This window comes from Vigna unguiculata, chromosome 2 (assembly GCF_037176805.1).
Source record: "Vigna unguiculata cultivar grain cowpea cultivar isolate G323 ecotype 2 chromosome 2, ASM3717680v1, whole genome shotgun sequence".
In the NCBI taxonomy this organism is placed as follows: Eukaryota; Viridiplantae; Streptophyta; class Magnoliopsida; order Fabales; family Fabaceae; genus Vigna; species Vigna unguiculata.
The window spans coordinates 6155170-6175518 of NC_140793.1; the positions used below are offsets into that span (position 1 = coordinate 6155170).

Below are 20349 nucleotides of genomic sequence, written 5' to 3' on the forward strand. Positions count from 1 at the left end.
CAAAAGTTGTATACCCGTTGGGTTTGGGGATGGGGATGGGGATGAATTTTTATTATGGGGATGGGGATGGGATCATGATACCCGTACCCGCCCCGCCCCGTTGCCATCCCTATTCCCCACCCTTACCCCAAGTAAGCGACCTGGGTCGAACACCCCTATATGATGATTAATTCGTTTAAGTTCCCCACCCTTACCCCAAGTAAGCGGCCTAGGTCGAACACCCCTATATGATGATTAATTCGTTTAAGTTCTCCACCCTTACCCCAAGTAAGCGACCTGGGTCGAACACCCCTATATTATGATTAATTCGTTTAAGTTCCCCACCCTTACCCCAAGTAAGCGGCCAGGGTCGAACACCCTTAACATACAATCGTTCGTATCACACATCCACCACATATCATCAAAACACAACATACATAATAACATACAAAATCTTAATCGCATTTAAACACAAGTGCAGTAATGTACCAATCTAGCTAAATGTACCAAATATTACAGACATAGGCTCAAATAATATTCTTGAATCAATTAAGACCAAAATCCTAGTCTGCTGCGGCAGGTGCCTCCTCGGAATCGCCCGCCTTCTTCTCCTCCTCCGCCACCTTCTCCTGCGCCTCCTCATTCCCACTGTCCTCATCCTCCTGGACCAACTTCCCGTCAATAACATCCTTATTCACATCGAACCTTGAATCCGTTACGTCCACATCCTGATGGAAAAAAGCTGCTTGACGCAATCCCTTCTCAAAACTGTTGATGTGTTACTGTATGATGCTATTCTTCAGATCATCAAGCTCACCAACAGCTCCATCATACTTATCCTTCAAGTCATCATAGTCCTCTTCCAATTCCCCTATTCTCTTATTCAATTTCTCCTCAAAATCCAAGCAACAGACCCTCCAAGTCACCAACTTCTTTCTCTCCGCATCCCAACTCTCATTTGCCTTCTCCAACGCAGCTTTTTCCTCCTCCAACTTGTCCACCTTCCCCTGCAGCTCCTCCACTTTTTCCCGACCCCCCTCCTTCACTTCCCTCTTATAAAGAGACCCCACACGTCGGCTCAACACTAAAGCCTTGCTTCCAAACTCGACCATTGTCCTCACAAGGTGGTCCGCATCCATGCCGTCAATAGAATTTACAATGGTATCCGAGAGAGTAATTGAAATGTCCTTCCTCACAGATATCTCCAGCAATTCAATCAGTCCAGATTCTGGCCCTTTCTCTCCACTGGCTGACCCTGTCCCGCTAGCCGACCCTGTTCCGAGCAAGACCGCCCTTACTTTCTTCACGTCTTTTCCCTTCCCGGGTCGAGGCGGCAACTCAGCCTTCCTGTTCGTCCCGCCGTGCACATGCACCTCCACCATGGATTCTTGCAAGTTAGGAACATCAGTCTTCCCAACTACCTTGGCCTTAGCGGCCATCTCCTTCCTTAGCGTTTGGAAAAGCGCTAAGTTCTTCTTTCCAGACTGCGCCATATGCCCTACAATAATACATTACAATTTGGATCAAAAAAACTTAGAATTATTAACATAGTTTAAGTAATAAACAGATACCTTCGATATCTATTATCAGATGCACCAAATTATAAACTCTAACTAGGCCCTTAGTGGGCAACTTATCAACAAACTTCAACAACATCCCCACCACCTCCTTATCACCAGCCGACAACTCATTCATCCCCATGTCTTTATACCGAGAAGGATTGCTGGTCCAACTAAAGGAAAATTTGGTACTCCCATCTGCATTCAAAAAATGAGCTTTGCCTCCTTCTTTGACGACAACCTTGAAGTACCCGTCCTTGAAATGCTTGAAAGACTGAGAAAAGGCATCCAGTCTGCTGATACTGGGGCGACTTATCAAAGATAACCAAGTAGTCGGCCGCCGGGGTCTGGTATCGTAAAAATACAAAAAAGCATAAGGAGTGGGCTCCAAATATAAGGACTGGCACAAGATGCGAAAGGCCTGCAAGTAGGCCCAACTATTCGGATGTAGTTGCGTAGGTGTTACATTCAGTGCCCGCAATACGCCCATAGTGAATCCATCTAACAGCAATCGCACATGAAGTTGAGAGAAATGGCACATATACATGTAGAAAAACTTCTCAGTAGCACCCTCCTGTCCATGACATACCCGGTCGATGGCATTGACCCTCTCCAAGGAAACAATGTCCCCACTGACACCCTTGGAGATGACAAGTGTGCAGTTTAGCCAAGAGTTCAGTAGACGAGACCACCAGAACAAGGATGATTGGTTGCAGATGTCGGTAGCCGCCCACCCATAGCCACTTTTTGCCGGCCAGTCACTTTCCGCCAACTCTTCAAGGGGATCTTCTCGAACCTCCCTCACAGTCTCCATTGGAATCCCACTTGTCATGCCTCCATAACTTGTACCCACTTCATCAAATTGTCTACCCCTACTTCTCTTCGATTCCGTACTCTCACTACTACTAGACGTAGATAACGATATACTATCGCTACTAGACATACCTTTTTTCGTGTTTACGAGGAGATGTCGGCTGAATTTGGGAACTAGTCGGACAGTATGATGCGCACACAAGACCTCTGAATGCAAAACTCTCGCAAATGAACCAAGTAACTCCTCTCCCGTTTTGAAACCTATATTTATAGTCCAAGATCCCAAACGACGAAAACTTTTCCCGCCAAAATAATACCCCAGACCAATCGACACCATCATTGCGAAAGATACGACCTTTAAAAACGACGGCGCCAAAACGTGTTGATTTGACCCCTGACACCCCTTCACCTACCTTCAGACGGTTACCACTTTTTTAGCCTTAACACTGTTCATCACACTTAAAGGTTGGGGGACTGGTGTATCACACCTAGCAGGTTCCGCTAGCATACCAACACATATCACCCTTGACAGACAACTCATATCGGACAAGGCTGGAGGACTGGTGTACCACACCTAACCAAAATCAATCAAATAAGTAAACAATGCATCAAGGCAGCCAAGTATTCAACCTAGGCCGAGTCAGTCTCACTTATACCGGACCTGGTCAATTTAACCATATAAATGATAACCCTCACGAACATGCCAGAGACAACCCAAGTACACGACCTGGGTCGCCATGGTCTCGAACTTAACTGAACAAAGGCTAAAGTAACAACAAAGTGGCCAACATAGATAGTACGCGGCCAAGGACGACATTTGACAAGCCAAGAAGTAAACAGATCAGACCGCTCTCGAAGACTTAGTAAAATGGAAACCCCCGCGTTCGATGGGCCTTAAGGGCCTAGGTTAGGGCCCAGGCCCACTCATAGCCTAGGCTAGGGCCCAAGCCAAGGCCCGGTCCATTGGATAACTAGACATCATTAATGCTCTATAAATACGCATGGACCCCACGAGTTAAAGGTACGCATTCATTAATCACTGATTTGACTTTTTGAGAGCTTTGACTTACTTGAGCTTCGGAGACTCTTCTGCAGGTAACCCCTCCTGGGTTCAAGCTGACATGTATCAACTGGGGAGAGACCAAATGAGGAGATAGCGGACTACATGGTAAGGTGACACTTGTGCCTAACTCATCTTATTTGTTCTCTGCAGGAACAGTATCATTATTGGTTGGTAAAATTAATGTCCATGTGAATATAAAATAGTCATCAACTATTAATAATGCATAGAAGTTTCCACCAAGACTTATGGTTTGTGAAGGTCCAAATAAATCCATGTGAAGCAATTCCAAGGGCCTTTCAGTTGAAACAAGTTTTTAGGTTTAAAAGAGACCTTGGTTTGTTTTCCCTTTCGACATGATTCACATATTCTATCGTTCTCAACTAGTTGAAGGTTTACCTTTGTTTGGTAAACCTTCAACTAGTTGTTTTCTATTTAATCGATTCTAATGTTGCATGTGTATGTGACAAAGCCTTTTATACAATAACCATATATCATCCTCTTTTTTAATATAGCATTGTATGCTATTTGATGCATGATGAAGATCAAGCAAGTAAATTTTATTGACTTTTTTCCCTATTAACACTATGCTACCAAATGCATCAAAGATAAGATAATGATTAGGTTCAAAAAAAACTTTAAATCCTATATCACAAAGTTGGCTTATACTTATCAAGTTATGATTCAATCCTTCAACTGGATACCACAAATCATTCTTGTCAAGTTTTATGACCTGCAAAACAAATTCATATTACATGGTATCCTTTGATAAGTTGGGTCCAACATGGTTAAACCTTTCTTGATCCTTTTAGGATCTATTTCATAAACCCCTTAGGAACTTCATATTTCCTTGCATCATAGTTCTTATACACATGACCTTTCTTCCTCCAAAAATTGCAAGAAATAAATGGCATATCATTTGACTCACTTGTTGAAAAGATACTTACAAACTTCCAACCTTTCCAAAAACATAGTTTTTAGAGACAAGAACAACTTCTAAGTCTGTTTTCCCTCTTAGGAAATTTGCACAAGTTTTTAAAAGATATTTAAGTTGATTTTTCAAAACAGTGCAATTTTCACAAGGTTTTGCAGCCAACTGATTTTCACAACAAGTTGAATTACTGTAAATCATGTCCAGATTTTCAAAATCAACTTTTAAATCAGCTAATTCTAATTCTAGCTGATTAACTTTGTTTTCTAGCCAGTTGTTTAGAGCTTTCAAAGTCATGCAACAATTTATTATAATCATTCTTATCTTTTTATGACATAGAACTTACTTAACTTGATGATGACGACTCATATCCAGCCATGAGACACAAGTTTGCTTCTTCACTTCCATCTCGTGATGAGCGACTTGTTGAATCATCATTATCTCTAAAGTTATGTATGCACGTCTTTCCTTGGACTTATTCTCCTTTTTCATGTCAAAACTCTTCTCTTTTCCTTTGTTAATGTTTGAAAATTCAATTTTTATATGTCCTTGCTTACCACAACTATAAAAAGAGAAACTAGGAGTGTTATTTGAATCATTAGCTTAGAATTGTACCTCTTCTAATTACTTTTATTACATTTCCTCTTGAGATACTTTCCAAACCTTTTAACTAGTAGATTCAAGTTCTTATTCCCACTTGATTCAGCCACCTCTTCCCCGGTTTCATCACTCTTTTTGGGGCTAGACTTCAAGGGTATGTTCTTCACCTTTTTTCACTTGACTCTTGTTCATTTAGCTTATTTTTCTCATTCTCATGCTCTATTGGCTTTCCAAAACAATACAGTAGTGGTCATAGTGGATAAATCCCTTGATTCTGAGATGGTCATAAATTTCGGTTGTCAACTTCTATCAAGACACTTTAGCACTTTGATTTTTTGCTCCTTTGTGTCAAAATCTTTTCCCAAGCCTATATGGTGGTTGATAATGTGTTTAAACCTCTTTTGAAATTCCGCAATTGATTCACCTTGTTGCATCTTGAACAACTCATATTCTTGTATCAAGGCATGCTTCCTAGCTCTCTTAACATCATTAGTTCCCTCATGTGTGACTTAAAGTACATCCCACATATCCTTTTCATATTTGCATCAAGAAACTCTAAAGAACTCATCCATTTTTAATGAAGAGGTGAGGATGTTCTTTGTTGTACAATCATATTGAGCAAACTTCCATTCTTCCTCAGTTCAAATATTCCAAGGCCCATCAAGTTGCTTGTTATCAACAACATATTTAGGAATATATGGTCCATTCATAATTGTATTCCAAATTCCTTGGTCAATTTAATCAATGAAAATTTTCATACTATTTTCCAAAATATATGGTTAATACCTCTAAACATAGGAGCTTTATGTATAGAAGCACCTTTTACAAAAGGAAGTTTGTTTACATCCATTTTTCATAAACACGTTTAGGATCAAACTTGATGATGTGACCCCATCAAGCCCAAGCCCAAGCCAAAGCCCATTAAAAGGCCCAATTACAAGATCAATTATGACAAAGATTCAAAAGGATCTCCCATTAGATGATCATAAATTCAATGGGCTTCTCATATTCTTTACATGGGCCAAAGAGATCACAAAGACTTGAAGAAGTGCATGTAAATCTAGTAGTGTAGATTTAAATTGGGCCATTGTTTGGGCTTTGCTTTCCAATAATACATAAGACATGAAAGGAACATAAGATGGGTTCAAATTGGGCTCGGCCCAATTCTTTTCATATATGGCCGAGATTATCAAGACAAGGAGGCTCCTCTGCTCATGGTTTGACTAAGGTTCGCCATCACATCTAAAGGCTAAGAATCCTTCTTGTTCTTCAAGCCAAGATCCAAGAGGCGTGATCTTGTCTCCTTCTCCATGCTTGATCTAAGGGCCAAGATCAAGGCCCACTCCATCCAATGGCTCTCCTTTCTCATGTGTAAATGGCTTCGTATAAAAGCCAAAATTTCACTCATTTGTAGACACTCTTGAAATTTTAAGCAATAGATGCAACTTGAGTTGAGAGCACTCCTCCCTCTATTACCTTTGAGAGTCACCCCTTTCTAGAGATTTTCTCTCTCTACCTCTAGCCACCTTCCTTAGGCTAGCATAGATTAGGAAATCCTATCACCTCTCTCACTTTCCATTGCTTGCAAGTGCCTTTCTACTTGCCTCCATTCCTTCATCCACTTTTCGCTACCCATGGAGTTCTTCACGCACCTTTGGAGCTCCACCATAATGGTATCAAGAGCCATCGAAATTGGAAGTTGCACCAAATAGGGTGGAACAACACCAGAAGGTAGGGCCATTAAATGGGAAGGCCAGTCGACATCAGAAGAAGCCATATGATAAGCCTCAATAGTCACAATCAATAGATTTGAAGTGTTATGAGTGTGGAGGAGCACACCTAAAAGGGGAGTGTCCTCAACAGACTGCTACAAGTTGTTGTAATAGTGGGTCTCATTGGGGAAGAGACTATCCTCATATTCACGAATGGAAATGCTATATATTCTAGAAAGAAGGGCACATTGCCAAAGATTGTCCATATAGGAAAAGGTCAGACATTGTGGAAGGAGTGCCACAGAGATTACTAGATGGAGGCAAGCTCCAAGGTACGGACAGGGTGTTTACTATGGTAGGAATAAAGGCAATTCAAGCATGTAATCTTATACCATTTTTGAGGACTAAAATGTTCATTGGTTTGGGGGAATATAAGACCTTTGAAAATTTTAATAATTAGAAAAATAAATACATAAGGTTAAATAGATATTTTAAGTAAACAATAAAAGTACTTAGTAATTATTTAATTAAAAAGATATTAGATATTAATAGTTGATAGTTAATTATTTTAAATATATTTATTTAAAAGTTATTACATGACATATAATGGTTTATTATTACTTACTTTATTTTAAAGAATTTTAAGGTGGATATTTGAAATATTTTTATTATGGGAATTATTATTATAGGAAAGATTTGACGGTTAAAGAAAGATTAAGAAGAAGATAAGGTGAATATTAATATATAATCTACATATTGTTATATTTCTTAAGAGATAAAAGATTTGATGGTACGGGAATCATTTTTAAAATATTATAGAATGCATGGGATATATCTTTAAGGGAATTTTTCTTCTTTTATCTCCAAGGATTATAAGGATTATCTTTAAGGTCTAAGATTTTATTTGAGATATCTAATAAGATTTTTTCCTAAGAAACAAAAATAGAAATATATGAAAAGATATATATGATATTTTGTGCTTATTAGAATAATTACATAAAATCTCTTAAGAGTTTATAGGGTTTTAAGGGTGAAAGTGAAACCTATAAATAAATAAAAAATGAGTATGTGAAGAGTTATGCTATATGAGAAAGACCATGCTAAGTAGATCTGAAGAAACAAGTAAGAATGTAGTGAGAAGTTTTTGGAGTGTTGCGTACTACAACCAAGTGGGGCAAGCTAACTAATCATTTGTCTTACGTGATTGGTATTGAAAATATTTTTTTGGGCTATTTTGCTTATAACAATCTAGTTGCTTTTAGGTTGATGAAGTTGTAGGTGGTAGAGTATGGTTCTATGAACATGATTTTTTTGAAAAAGAATAATTAGTTTTGATTTATGATTTATTTGCATTTATTTTATTGTTCCCTGATGTTTAAAAAAGTTTTATATGAATTACGTTGAGATTTTTGATATTTTGATGATTAATTTTGGATATAGGACTTTAACGGTGTACTATTTGAAAATTGAGAAAGATGATGATTTTAGGTGTGGGATGGGTTTATGGGGTGGCTTCAACTTGTTGTTTTAAAATTATTGATCATAAAAGAAAACTATTGATATTCTATGAGTTGCAAGAGTATTTTGGGTACATGGGTGAAAAAGTGGATTTTGTGAATGTAACACCCCAAATTTAGGATGTCATGAGAAGGTGTTATTGTTCATTTTTATTTAAAAATAAAACGATTATATCACGAAAAGGCACTTAAAAGAAACTTACAATTTAAATGTAAATAGGTAATCCAAATGTTAATTTGAAATAGTAATAATTAAAAAACAAAGTTCCAACTAAATACTAGGAATCAAAAGAAAATTGCATAGTCTTCCCTGTTTAATTGAAATCAACAAAATAAATCATAATTCCTCAACTTCACTTCATCCTTTCCGCAATCTACTTTGAGTCAGAAATATCTGCATCACTGTCTGCTTCCGTATAACACACGTTATACGATCATCGCACATGCAACAAACACACAAACAAACAAATAGGGGTAAGCTAACCATAAGCAATGATATTCATAAAAGAAATTCCTAAATAAAACATGTCCAGTAATACTCAACATTGCATTAAAGTAACACTTAATCAAAATTCAATCAATCATGCCAAACCAAGCATATCATCACATTCACCTCAATTCTTATAATATAGTGATTATAATTAGAGATGGCAAATAAATCCGTCCCCGTGAGTATTGCCCGAACCCGTCTCCGTTTTAATGGGGAATCCCCGCATTGACTAGGTATGGGTATGGGTATGGGTATGGGGAATCCCCGATTTTTTCAATTGGGTATGGGGATGGGGATGGGGATGAATATATCCCCGCCATAATACCCGTCCCCGTCATATTTCCATCCTCGTTTAAATTATTAAAATATTCACAATTAATTAAGTAACCCTATATATTCTTTTTATTTTTTATTTCTTCTAAATATTTGGTTTGTCATGAAACTCATTCGCATCTCCAATATATTTTTTATCTTATCATAATCTTTATGTAATTATGTTAAAATGATGTATGTCAATTAAAAAAAAATTATGTCTAACATTTGAATATTTCTATTATTTTTTAATATTTTTATTTATTGTATATTTTCTTTCACATGAAAATATTTAATACTCTTAATTTAAGTGTTTAATAGCATAAACATTTCATTTACTTGGTAATATAAAAAAAATCTTTACTTATTATTATTAATTTTTATTTCATTTCAATAACTCTTTTATTTCGCTAAAACAATTTTTGTTATTTCTCAACCATTGAGTATATATGTTGATATTTGAAAAGTTTTCTTAGATCTCTAAGATAATTTTTGTCTTATCATACCCTTAATTATACATTTGTTTTTCTTTGTGCAATTCTTTCCAATAGTCTCCAAATTGTTTATAAGACACACATTTGTTAATTTTTTAATATTTTTATTTTTGTTTATTTTCATCATGTAGAATACTATTTCGATAATTTTTATCTAATTATTTTTTATTTTCTAACTCATTACAATCATACTTTAATTTTTTTACTATAATTGTATAAATAATTTTTATTTACTACAATATAAAAATTTAATGTAATTGTCATGAATATTTTTTATCACCATCCAACATATATTGGAGTTTAAAAGATACAATATCTATGATAAAATTTTATTATGTTTATTATTTGTTCTTTGCGTCATTTTTTTTATCAACCATTGAGTATATATGTTGATATTTGAAAAGTTTTCTTAGATCTTTAAGATATTTTTCATCTTATCATACCCTTAATTATATATTTGTTTTCTTTTGTGTGATTCCTTCCAATAGTCTCCAAATTGTTTATAAGACACACATTTGTTAATTTTTTAATATATTTTTTTTTGTTTATTTTCATCATGTAGAATACTATTTTGATAAATTTTATCTAATTATTTTTTATTTTCTAACTCATTACAATCATACTTTAAGTTTTTCACTATAATTGTATAAATAATTTTTATTTACTACAATATAAAAATTTAATGTAATTATCATGAATATTTTTTATCACCATCCAACATATATTGGAGTTTAAAAGATACAAGATCTATGATAAAATTTTATTATGTTTATTATTTGTTCTTTGCATCATTTCTTTATCAACCATTGAGTATATATGTTGATATTTGAAAAGTTTTCTTAGATCTCTAAGATATTTTTGATCTTATCATACCCTTAATTATATATTTGTTTCTTTTTGTGTGATTCCTTCCAATAGTCTCCAAATTGTTTATAAGACACACATTTGATAATTTCTTAATATTTTTATTTTTTGTTTATTTTCATCATGTAGAATACTGTTTTGATAAATTTTATTTAATTTTTTTTAACTCATTACAATCATACTTTAATTTTTTCAATATAATTGTATAAATAATTTTTATTTACTATAATATAAAAATTTAATGTAATTGCCATGAATATTTTTTTACCACCATCCAACATATATTGTGGTTCAAAAGATACAAGATCTATGTTAAAATTTTATTATTATGTTTATTATTTGTTCTTTGCATCATTTTGATCAAGTGATGTATTATAACTTTTATTAGTGTATAAAATATAGATTCATTATAATTTAAAAAATTGAAGTAAACAAACATTTAAAATATATTTTAATTTAAATATTTTTTCCTTTTATATTTTTTTAAAAATATTTTTTCTTTTATAGTTTTTTTAAAAAATATTTTTAAAGTTTATCAACTAGGTTTCATTAATGTTTGCAAATTTAATAAATGTTTGTGTTCTCATTAAATTTTATTTGGTATTCTAATCTAAAATGTAAACAATTATAATTTATTTTAAAGTATTTGATATCAAAGAAACAACCATACTCCTAATATTGAATATTTGATAATATTATGTTTCCTTTACCGTAATTTCACTAGTGCAGAAATGGTATATTACAACAAGATATTACATCAGTTACACGAAAAACGATGTAGTATAGTGCGCGGTGGCATTTTTGAAATTTCTGCGAACTATATTACATCGGTTCCCCAACACAACCGAAGTAATACCCATTTTTTAAAAAAAAAATTAAAAAAAAATAGCTTTTTTGCACATAGCAATTATATTACATCGGTTCTCCTGTTTAACCGATGTAGTATGCCTTATTTTTCTCAGCAGGGTTTTCCCCCTCATTTCTCCTTTTCGTCTTCGTGCTTTCTTCATTCTCTTTGCATTCTCTTCGATCTTCGTTCCCAACCACCACACCACACCACACCACACCAGCACCGCACGGCCACCGCACCACACCAGCACCGCACGACCACCGCAGGTTCTCCTCGCGCGGCCGCTCCTCCACGCAACCACTCCTCCGCGCAGGCGTCGCGCAGGCGCTCCACACCAGCCCCGCACGGCCACCGCACAACACCGCAGGTTCTCCTCGCGCGACCGCTCCTCCACGCAGCCACTCCTCCGCGCATGCGCTCCTTCGCACAACCACTCCTCTCCTCCGCGCAGACCCTCTTCGCGCTGCCGCTCTTCGTTCAACGCAGCTGCTCCTCGACCTTCGCGAATCGCGCCACCATTCACGGAGCCGCTCTTTGCTATTCGAACAACGACGCCACTGCTTGGGAGTTCCTCCGCCGTTAGTCGAGCTCCGAACCGCGCTCTGAATCATGCCCTTTCGCGCTGCCGTCGTTCCATCGCACCACCGCGTCGTTGAGGGTTTAGGGTTTACTGCTGTTGCCGTTGGTTTTTCGCTGCTGCTGCCGCTTTTGATGTAATATATTACAGCGGTTCCAGGGACCGATGTAATATATCAAACACTTACTACATCGGGAACTACTACATCGGTGAGAAAATCGATGTAATAGGCCCAAAATAACCGATGTAATAGACTTTTTTTGTACTAGTGTTTTTATTATTTTATAAAAATTAGTTAAAATTAATATTAAAGTAGTAAGTAAACGGGTACGGGTATGGGTACGAGATTATACCCATTACCCGGTGGGGATGGGGATGGGACAAAAGTTTGATACCCGTTGGGTTTGGGTATGGGGATGGGGATGAATTTTTTTTACGGGGATGTGTATGGGATAGTGAAACCCGTCCCCGCCCCGCCCTGTTGCCATCCCTAATTATAATCAAGCCGTGGCCTCTCACCCCAGAACAACATCTAGTTTCCTAGAACAGATGGTTCGATGTGTCCCACTTAACGCAGCCAGACTTTCTCCCTTATTCCTCAAGGAATTATGAGTAAAAACATCGATGCATTGCACATCGGGCACTAGACTCGCAACGAGCCGAAATAAGGTGAAACATCTATCCCTTCCCCATTGCTTCACACAGGCGAGAGGGTACAACACTCGAACCAATCCTCTACCACTGCTTCACACAGGCGAAGAGGATCCCTTCCCACCGCTTCACACAGGCGAAAGAGTCTTCACTTGATTCCTAGTTATGGAAAACCTCACACAACATTTAATTCCACCAAGAGTTTTCAAGCAAATCAAAATACTCTTAATATGCAAGACCTGAAGATTTCTTATTGCCAACCAAATACACACCGTCACTTCATGCTTGAAATATATCACACTTGTATTTAATACATGCCAAATATTTAATAAAATACAAGGAAAAGAAAAAAAAAATTAATACTCCAACTGCATCTAAACCTTTTAAAGAGAACAACAAAATATAACTTATCATACATGCAAATTAAAACCCGCTGCCCCAATTTCTTTTACGCATGAATAAAACTAAAAAAAAACAAGAGAAAGACAAATGATTTTGTACCCTTTATTCACGTGAAAAGCTATGCCAAAAGGAGAAAGAAAACGCATGGCACGGTCTGCACCAACTTTAAAGAATGAGCTCTGATATATTAACAAAGTGGTATGAATGGTTTGGAGAAAAAGAGACTAAAACAAACCCGTGGGCTCCACCATCTCATGCATTCACGTGTGGTCTTAATAGAAAGAGAAAGATTTTAAGAGAAGGAGAGAGATGGCTGAAACATGTGAAAGAGAAAAAAAAACCATGTCTTTATGTGAATTTAATGGAAAGGGAAGAAAGAGAAAATTTTTAAGAACCCATTCTCATCCCTGCAAAGTGAAGAAGACCCAAAACCACACCAATCAATGCGTAAACCACCCTTCAATGTTCTAAGAACCCATACCTCTAACTAACAGATTATATAAACTTTTTAAAATACCAACTCCATGAACATGCACTCTGCAGATTAAGTACCAACGACGCATAAAGGATGAAAAGAAAACAAAGAGACCGAAAATGAAACAGAATTCCATAGGCGAAGAGAAGGATGAATTCCCGTGAACGTGCAAACGTTACTTCCTTTATCCCTTATCCAACCAAGAGTAACTACGCTTACTGAAAGAAACAGATGAGACACAACCTTATCTATGCAATTACTATTAAGAGGTAAGCCAAAAGAAAAAAAAAAAAAGAACAAATGCATGAACCCATGCAAACCAAACTGCTGCACCATAAACCTACTACTGCACCATGAGCCCGCGGCTGCACCGTGTACATCCATGAACATTGCACATCACCAAGATGTCGGCAGCCACTACTCCGGAAAACGCAGCCCTCAACACAGGCGGCCACCCTCCGCGTCTGAACCAACTCTGCAAGGTTCCACTCCAGCAGCTGCAGTCCCGCGAGAGCAACACCACCTTTCATTTGTTTCACCGTTGCATCACCTAAGAACTAAACCCTCCAAAGCTACCATTTCAACATGAATTCACACGCTGCCAACCCTGAATAGAAACACGACACAACTGCATCCCTGAACCCGAAAACAAGAGCAACCCACACGAGAATCCCCAACCCTCAAACACGCATGGCATTCATCACCAACGAAAACGGAAGAATGAACAGAAAACATGTATACCCACATGATAAACAACAAGATTAACCTACAACAAACCGGCAAATAAAGTCAGCTTCACCTACACTACACATGTATATTTGTCAAGTTTCATTCATCAATCAACACAAAACAAGAGAAGAAAAACAAAGTTGGCTTCCCCTACCTCTCTATATGATTCCTCTTCTCTACCACAGCCACTAAAAACTCCAACTTGCACTCTTCCTCTCTTTTCCTTCTCCCGTCCTAACCCCTTTTTTCTAAAGAAAACTTCTAGGGTTTAGCTTTATCTAATCCCACCAAATAATTCAGTTAAGATTCTTGAAGTTTGAATTATTTCTCTAGCCCATTTTATTTTTCTTAGCATTTAACTCCAAAAGATATAAAAGAAAGAAACAGAAAGGAAAAAAAAAAACAACACTGATTCTATCATTTTTGGAACCCAATATTTCCGCATGCCCTATTGGCCGGAAACACAAACCTATTCACGTTCCATGGGCCTCGCTCCTTTAAAGAAGAAAAATATTGAATTTTAAAACCAACACAGAGAAAATTTCCGCCAAGTAGGTTCGAACCCGTACACTTGCTTACCTTTGCACCCAACTTTCACCACTAAACTACATGTCATCACATTTTTAATATGCATTATAAAATTAAAGTACTTATACTCCACAAACCATAATTTCTTAAAGTAGATAAATAGCAACTCTAATTACTCATTTAATTAAATTTAGTCTTTTGTCATGACTAAATTTATTTATAGATCCATATCAAAATATAAATCACTTTTTAATTTTACCTATAATATTCCAATTTGTTCTTGGATCTCACGGTGAAGACATGTATATTTTGTTGGTTTCTTTGTGAATGTGTGATTCTGTTATTTTATTTTCATCATCTAAAATTTTGGAGTTTTTGTTAAAAATTATTGAGTTAAGTTAGAAATAAAATGTGTGAAAGTGATATAGGGAAAACCTTGGCTAGGAAAGACAAGGTTTTTAAGTTCGTTCATTGTGACTTAGCTCTTTTTTCTAAAACTTCCATATGTTGTACTTTTAACGAGGAAAAGGATCCTTGGACGAAGTTTATTTTTAAATGCTTTAGGATTTTAAATACTTTATGATGTTATTTTCAAACATGAAGACCTTGCTAAGTTAGCTTACCCTTGTGTTTGTGTTGTGACTTCCACCTGCGATCGTATCTTTATACATGAGCAGACGATGGTATAGGTGTTGAGGAAGATGCACAATAGCGAATGATGAGAATTGGGGTCTTAGAGCTTTTATTTCATTGCTATTTTACAATTTTGTCAAGTTAATAAAAATATCATGATGTAAGACATGAATTTCCTTTTTATTTGAGTTTTAAATAAAGTGATTCAATTTTATTTTTAAAGAAAGTATTTGAAATAGGATTATTTTTGTAGCTATATACCTTAGGAAAGAAAAAAAAATGAGGTCTTACATTACCTATGAAGGTTGCAACCCAAAAACAATCAAACATAACTAATATTTTTATCAACTTGCATAACATAACCTAAGTATTATAATATGAAAACTACAAAAAAGTCACCAATTTAAGTGAAATATCATCATCCACTTAGTGGTTAATGAAAAACTTGTTCATGATTAAGTAGAAATCAAATATGACATTCATGTTGCATAAATGATCAATAATTGTAAAAAGACTCGACACCTACATCTAAGCATGTGATGTGAACAATCATGGGACAACATTCAACTCTTTATCGAAATCAAATATTTATGCATAAACCCCCTGACAAACTAACTCATGACTTATATCGACCATCACGACATTAAGAAACCTACATTTGACTACATGTTTATTTGTTTAATTTCATCTATATTTATATTCATTCAATTACGTATATTTTCTTTGCAAATATTAAATCAATCCCCCCTAATAAACTATGGTAATTTAAACGGGGATAAGGATGAAGGTGGGAATATTAAATAGGGTGTGTATGAGGATAGGAACGGAACATATATCTACATACTCATCTACATCCTCATACATAATTAAAAAACATTAGGTCCTCAAACCCAATTAATGCAAAACATTTCCATCAAAATGGATTCGACCAGTGTAAAAAAAAAAAATTTATTTGTCAGCCCTAACTGTAACTTCTCTTTTATTAAACATTCTGCTGTTTAGTTCTTTTAATTTACTTTCTAGATCTTATTATAAAGATTATTAATATATATATATATATATATATATATATATATATATATATATATATATATATATATATATATATATATATATAAACAAAATTATGAGTAAAAAAATATTCCAAACTAATTTTCAATTTACTTGTTATACAAATTTCAAATTTATTTACATTCATAAACATCACTTTTATAAGCATAAATTCTAAAAATAAATCTTTCCTTTTCATAATTATTTTAAAAATAAATTTTCATTTGACCAATATTTTATTCATGATATTCATTATTTACAACTTAATAATTATATTATATAGAACACTTTCCACTATTTTGTTTTTACAATTTTTTTCTTTTTTGTAAACAGTTCTTAATTACAGACTTTTTTATTTAAATTTTCTTAATTTTTTTCTACTCAAATAATTATATTTTCAAATATTTATTTCTCTAGATTAATCTTGCATACACTTATTTTTTAATATTAACAATTTTTTTACAATTCAAAATAATTATAATTATATCAGAAACTTTCTATTATTTTCTTACAATTCTTTCTTTTCTTCCTTTTGTTAATGTAACTTTTCTTATTTACATATTTTCCCAATTTAAAATTTCTTAAAATATATGAATTTATAAAACAAAGTCTTTATCAAATTTTTGACTTGTCTAAATAATTATATCCTGCACGCCTATTTTTCAAATTAAATCTATTATTATAAAATATCTTCCAAACCAATTGCGTTTTACGAAAAAAAAAGTATTTTCTTTAACAAAAGTTTTCCTTCCCCGTTATTTTTAAAATGAAAAAGGAAAAAAATACAAGTTTGAAATTCGATTTCCTAAAATTGAGTTCTAGTTATTTTTTTGCCAGCCTCTACACCCATTCACAATCTTAGGAACCGAATTCTGGAAGAGTAAACACTGTCTTTTTTTAATATATAATCTACACTATGCCATAGGGTAAAAAAAAAAGTATTTTGTTTAGGTGAAAATTTTAAGTGAGTTGAACATCCTGAAACATAACTATAAGATTTCAAGTAAAAAAAAAAAAACAACAACAAAAATCTCTATTACATTTGGTGAGGACAAAATATTGAATTAGATGATGTTTTTGTTATGGAGACAAAGTATAGGTGCTTAAATGGCCAGTTTGATAATGTAACAGTTGAGCTAATCTTGTAAGTGATTTGTTTATGAATCAAGAAATATGTTATGAACATTTATTTTAATCCTTGTATGATATATGTTGTAAATTATAGATTGAGTCACTTGTGGAAAGTGATGTACCAAACTCCCAATATGATTTATTTCAATAATATTGTGTTTGCAAACAACAAACATCATGGATAATGGTCAATCAAAATGATACAACACAATTGATCCAAATGATACATTTTTTGTCTTGTGGATAGAGTTTAATAAATTTTTGTCTTCCACTTAGTCAAAAAGGTTGTCAAGTCCTAATTCGTGAACAATAACGTTGCATTCGGAATCAATTGTCTGTGTCATGAACCCAAGGGGGTTGACATAGCGTGCCCTAGAGGCAGCACCCATGTTATTAGTGAGGATGATCCTATCGGACTTGTTTGGCATTGCCTCTTTGCATCGTCCCTCATTTGGTGAGTTTGCAACCACCACACATATGTTATCCTCATGATCACCATGAACAGAGATGCGATACAAGCCAATTGCATCAGTTGTGCTATTCTTCATATAAGTCATTGTGTTATTATATTCGTTGATGCATTCCAGAGTCACATTCACACCTATAAACACATATTCAAACACTCCTTATTCTTGTTCAATGGGTTATGTTAGGGACTTAAACTTGATAATGATCAATTGTAACATGTATAAATATGAATGCATGTGAGTGTCTCATGATTAAGGAAAGTTACCTGGCAAAGGGAAGCTGAGTCTAGACTCAAATGTAAAGTGGCAAGGATCACAATAAATCTTGCCTTCAACATAGAATTTTTTAGATATTTTGCGAGCCAATGCAGAGGAGAAGCACAAAACTGAGACAAAGAGGACAACAACAACAAATGACCTTGCCATGGTGATCAATGGATTTTTTTTATGGGTTATTGATGTTGTTGCCCTTGGGATGAGAGAATTAAGGTGTTAAGGAATTCTTTTATAAGACCATGAATGAGATTTTGTTTTACCTTTGTGTGGTCATTGTGTCAGTTCACCTTATTTAGACAATCAAAACTTTCTATAAATGAATTTTCCTTAATATTTGCTAACTAATTCAACCATAATTTGGATGTCTTTATCTCCTATTTAAGTAAACGACTACAAAATATCATAGACATTATTTAAAATTACGTGCATACATAAATATTCACAACAAAACTTAACAAAGACTATATAAATGAATCTCATCCACATTTTGTCAATATTTATAGGTTAAGAAGTTTGAAGTATAATAAAATGCAACACAATATGTTATTTTCAACCTTATTTAGTATATGTTCATATTACACTATTAAATATGTATATAAAAAAAATTTAAAAATACATAATTTTCATCTATAATGTTTAGATTTTTATCGTGTAACTCTACCTTATTTTTTTTTATGGCTTTTTTGTATTAGAACACAATCATAGACAAAATAATTAAATAAGATCGAGAATAATAAACAATATCAATATACATCTAACTTATATATATATATATATATATATATATATATATATATATATATATATATATATATATATATATATATATATAATTATTTGATATATTCAGTTATCTAATAATTTTGGTATAACTATTATCTATGTAATCTTATATTTTTCTTATCATCAAAAACTGAATTTAATAAAAGAGAGTATTTGGGACGCTCTAATCCTTTTACAACCCTTTTACATATACTATCATGGAAAATAGATATAATTTGTTAAACATCGTAAATAGTTTCCCTACATGATAAAATTACAAAGATCAAAATATTGTTTCCTTGCTACAACAAGATGCTCCAACTCATGAAGGCTTTTTCCTACAATCTTTCAGTTCTTGTTGGTGACTACCCGCCCCTATGTATGCATTTAGTCCAAACCTCGTTCCTACAAACCAAAGACAATACTTTAGTAAAAACGATATATCTAATATACACAAACCAGGAGGGGGTTGAATTAGTATTTTAAAAATTGAATCTCTTAAGCAATTCTTAAACAGTTTGCTAGCCATTAACATATACTCTAATAGATTAACATATGCACGTCTTCATGGATTATCTTTAAATCGACAAAGAAATCAATAGAAGAAGAAAAAAGGACAACGATTTTATATTGTTTTGATTCAAACTTGAATCTACGTACAACTTTCATCTAAGCAACCTGAGCTTACAAAATTTCAACTATTTCAATAGAGTTTCAAGAATTACAAGTGCTATTAATAATTTTATACTCTAATGAACCAAAAACTTAATACACTAATCAAGAACTATCCCCAATTGCAATGCTTGACACAATTGCAATCAATTGTTCACCTACATAGTGAAATACACTATAAAGAAATGAAGTTTACAAAAGAATAAAAGGAATGAATACACTTTTGTTGTGTAGAAATTGCAATGAATCCCTAGTGGGAAGCCAGAATCCAGTAGTGTGATCTTCAAGAACTCAAGAATTCCTCTTTTCCAATCTCTCAATTGCCTTAGATTTCAAAATCAGTCATGTTCTAAAATGTGAATCAAGGTTGGTTTAAAAAGGAAACATTCCTACTAAGATTAATTGATTAGAAAAGTAATCTAATCAGTTATCGAGACAACTTAATTGATTAGGTAAGTAAGCTAATCAATTATTGAGTTATAGAAGAGTTTCTCTCACTTCAGATTTGTCCTAATCAATTATGTTAATGCTCAAAATAGTTAGATTAGTGGATTTAAAGAGTTTTAAGCTTGACTTACAATGATTCTAAATAGACACATTACTCTTAGTGACCGAACTACAATTGCTTGTGACCAAACTAGGACATTACTCTTGACTTGGGCATCATAAAAAACAACAAATAGGTAGGATGATAAACTCCATCTTTCAACAATGTCCCCTTATTTTTATGATGCATCCTGGAAAATAAACAATACCTTTCTCCCCCTTTGGATATTAGGAAAATTAGGCATAAAAAATGGAGAGAAAATAATGAA

General features: G+C 34.2%; 1 protein-coding gene across 1 annotated transcript; it reads right to left on the reverse strand.

Annotated features, from left to right (window-relative positions):
• Positions 1-17476: 17476 nt before the first annotated feature.
• LOC114173228 (olee1-like protein) lies at positions 17477-18310 on the reverse strand. The gene is made up of 2 exons (XM_028057496.2): positions 18091-18310; positions 17477-17958 (listed from the first exon to the last, which is right to left on the reverse strand). The coding sequence occupies exons 1-2, from the start codon at positions 18248-18250 to the stop codon at positions 17630-17632; spliced, it is 489 nt and encodes a 162-aa protein (XP_027913297.1). The 5' UTR covers positions 18251-18310; the 3' UTR covers positions 17477-17629.
• Between the last annotated feature and the right edge of the window lie 2039 nt (positions 18311-20349).

What these genes read in the sequence shown, in the direction of transcription:
- LOC114173228 (XM_028057496.2), bottom strand. Translation starts at nt 18,250, where the DNA reads ATGGCAAGGTCATTTGTTGTTGTTGTCCTCTTTGTCTCAGTTTTGTGC. An exon ending in ACTCAGCTTCCCTTTGCCAG is followed by an intron (nt 17,959 to 18,090) that starts GTAACTTTCCTT and finishes ATGTGTTTATAG; the next exon opens with GTGTGAATGTGACTCTGGAA.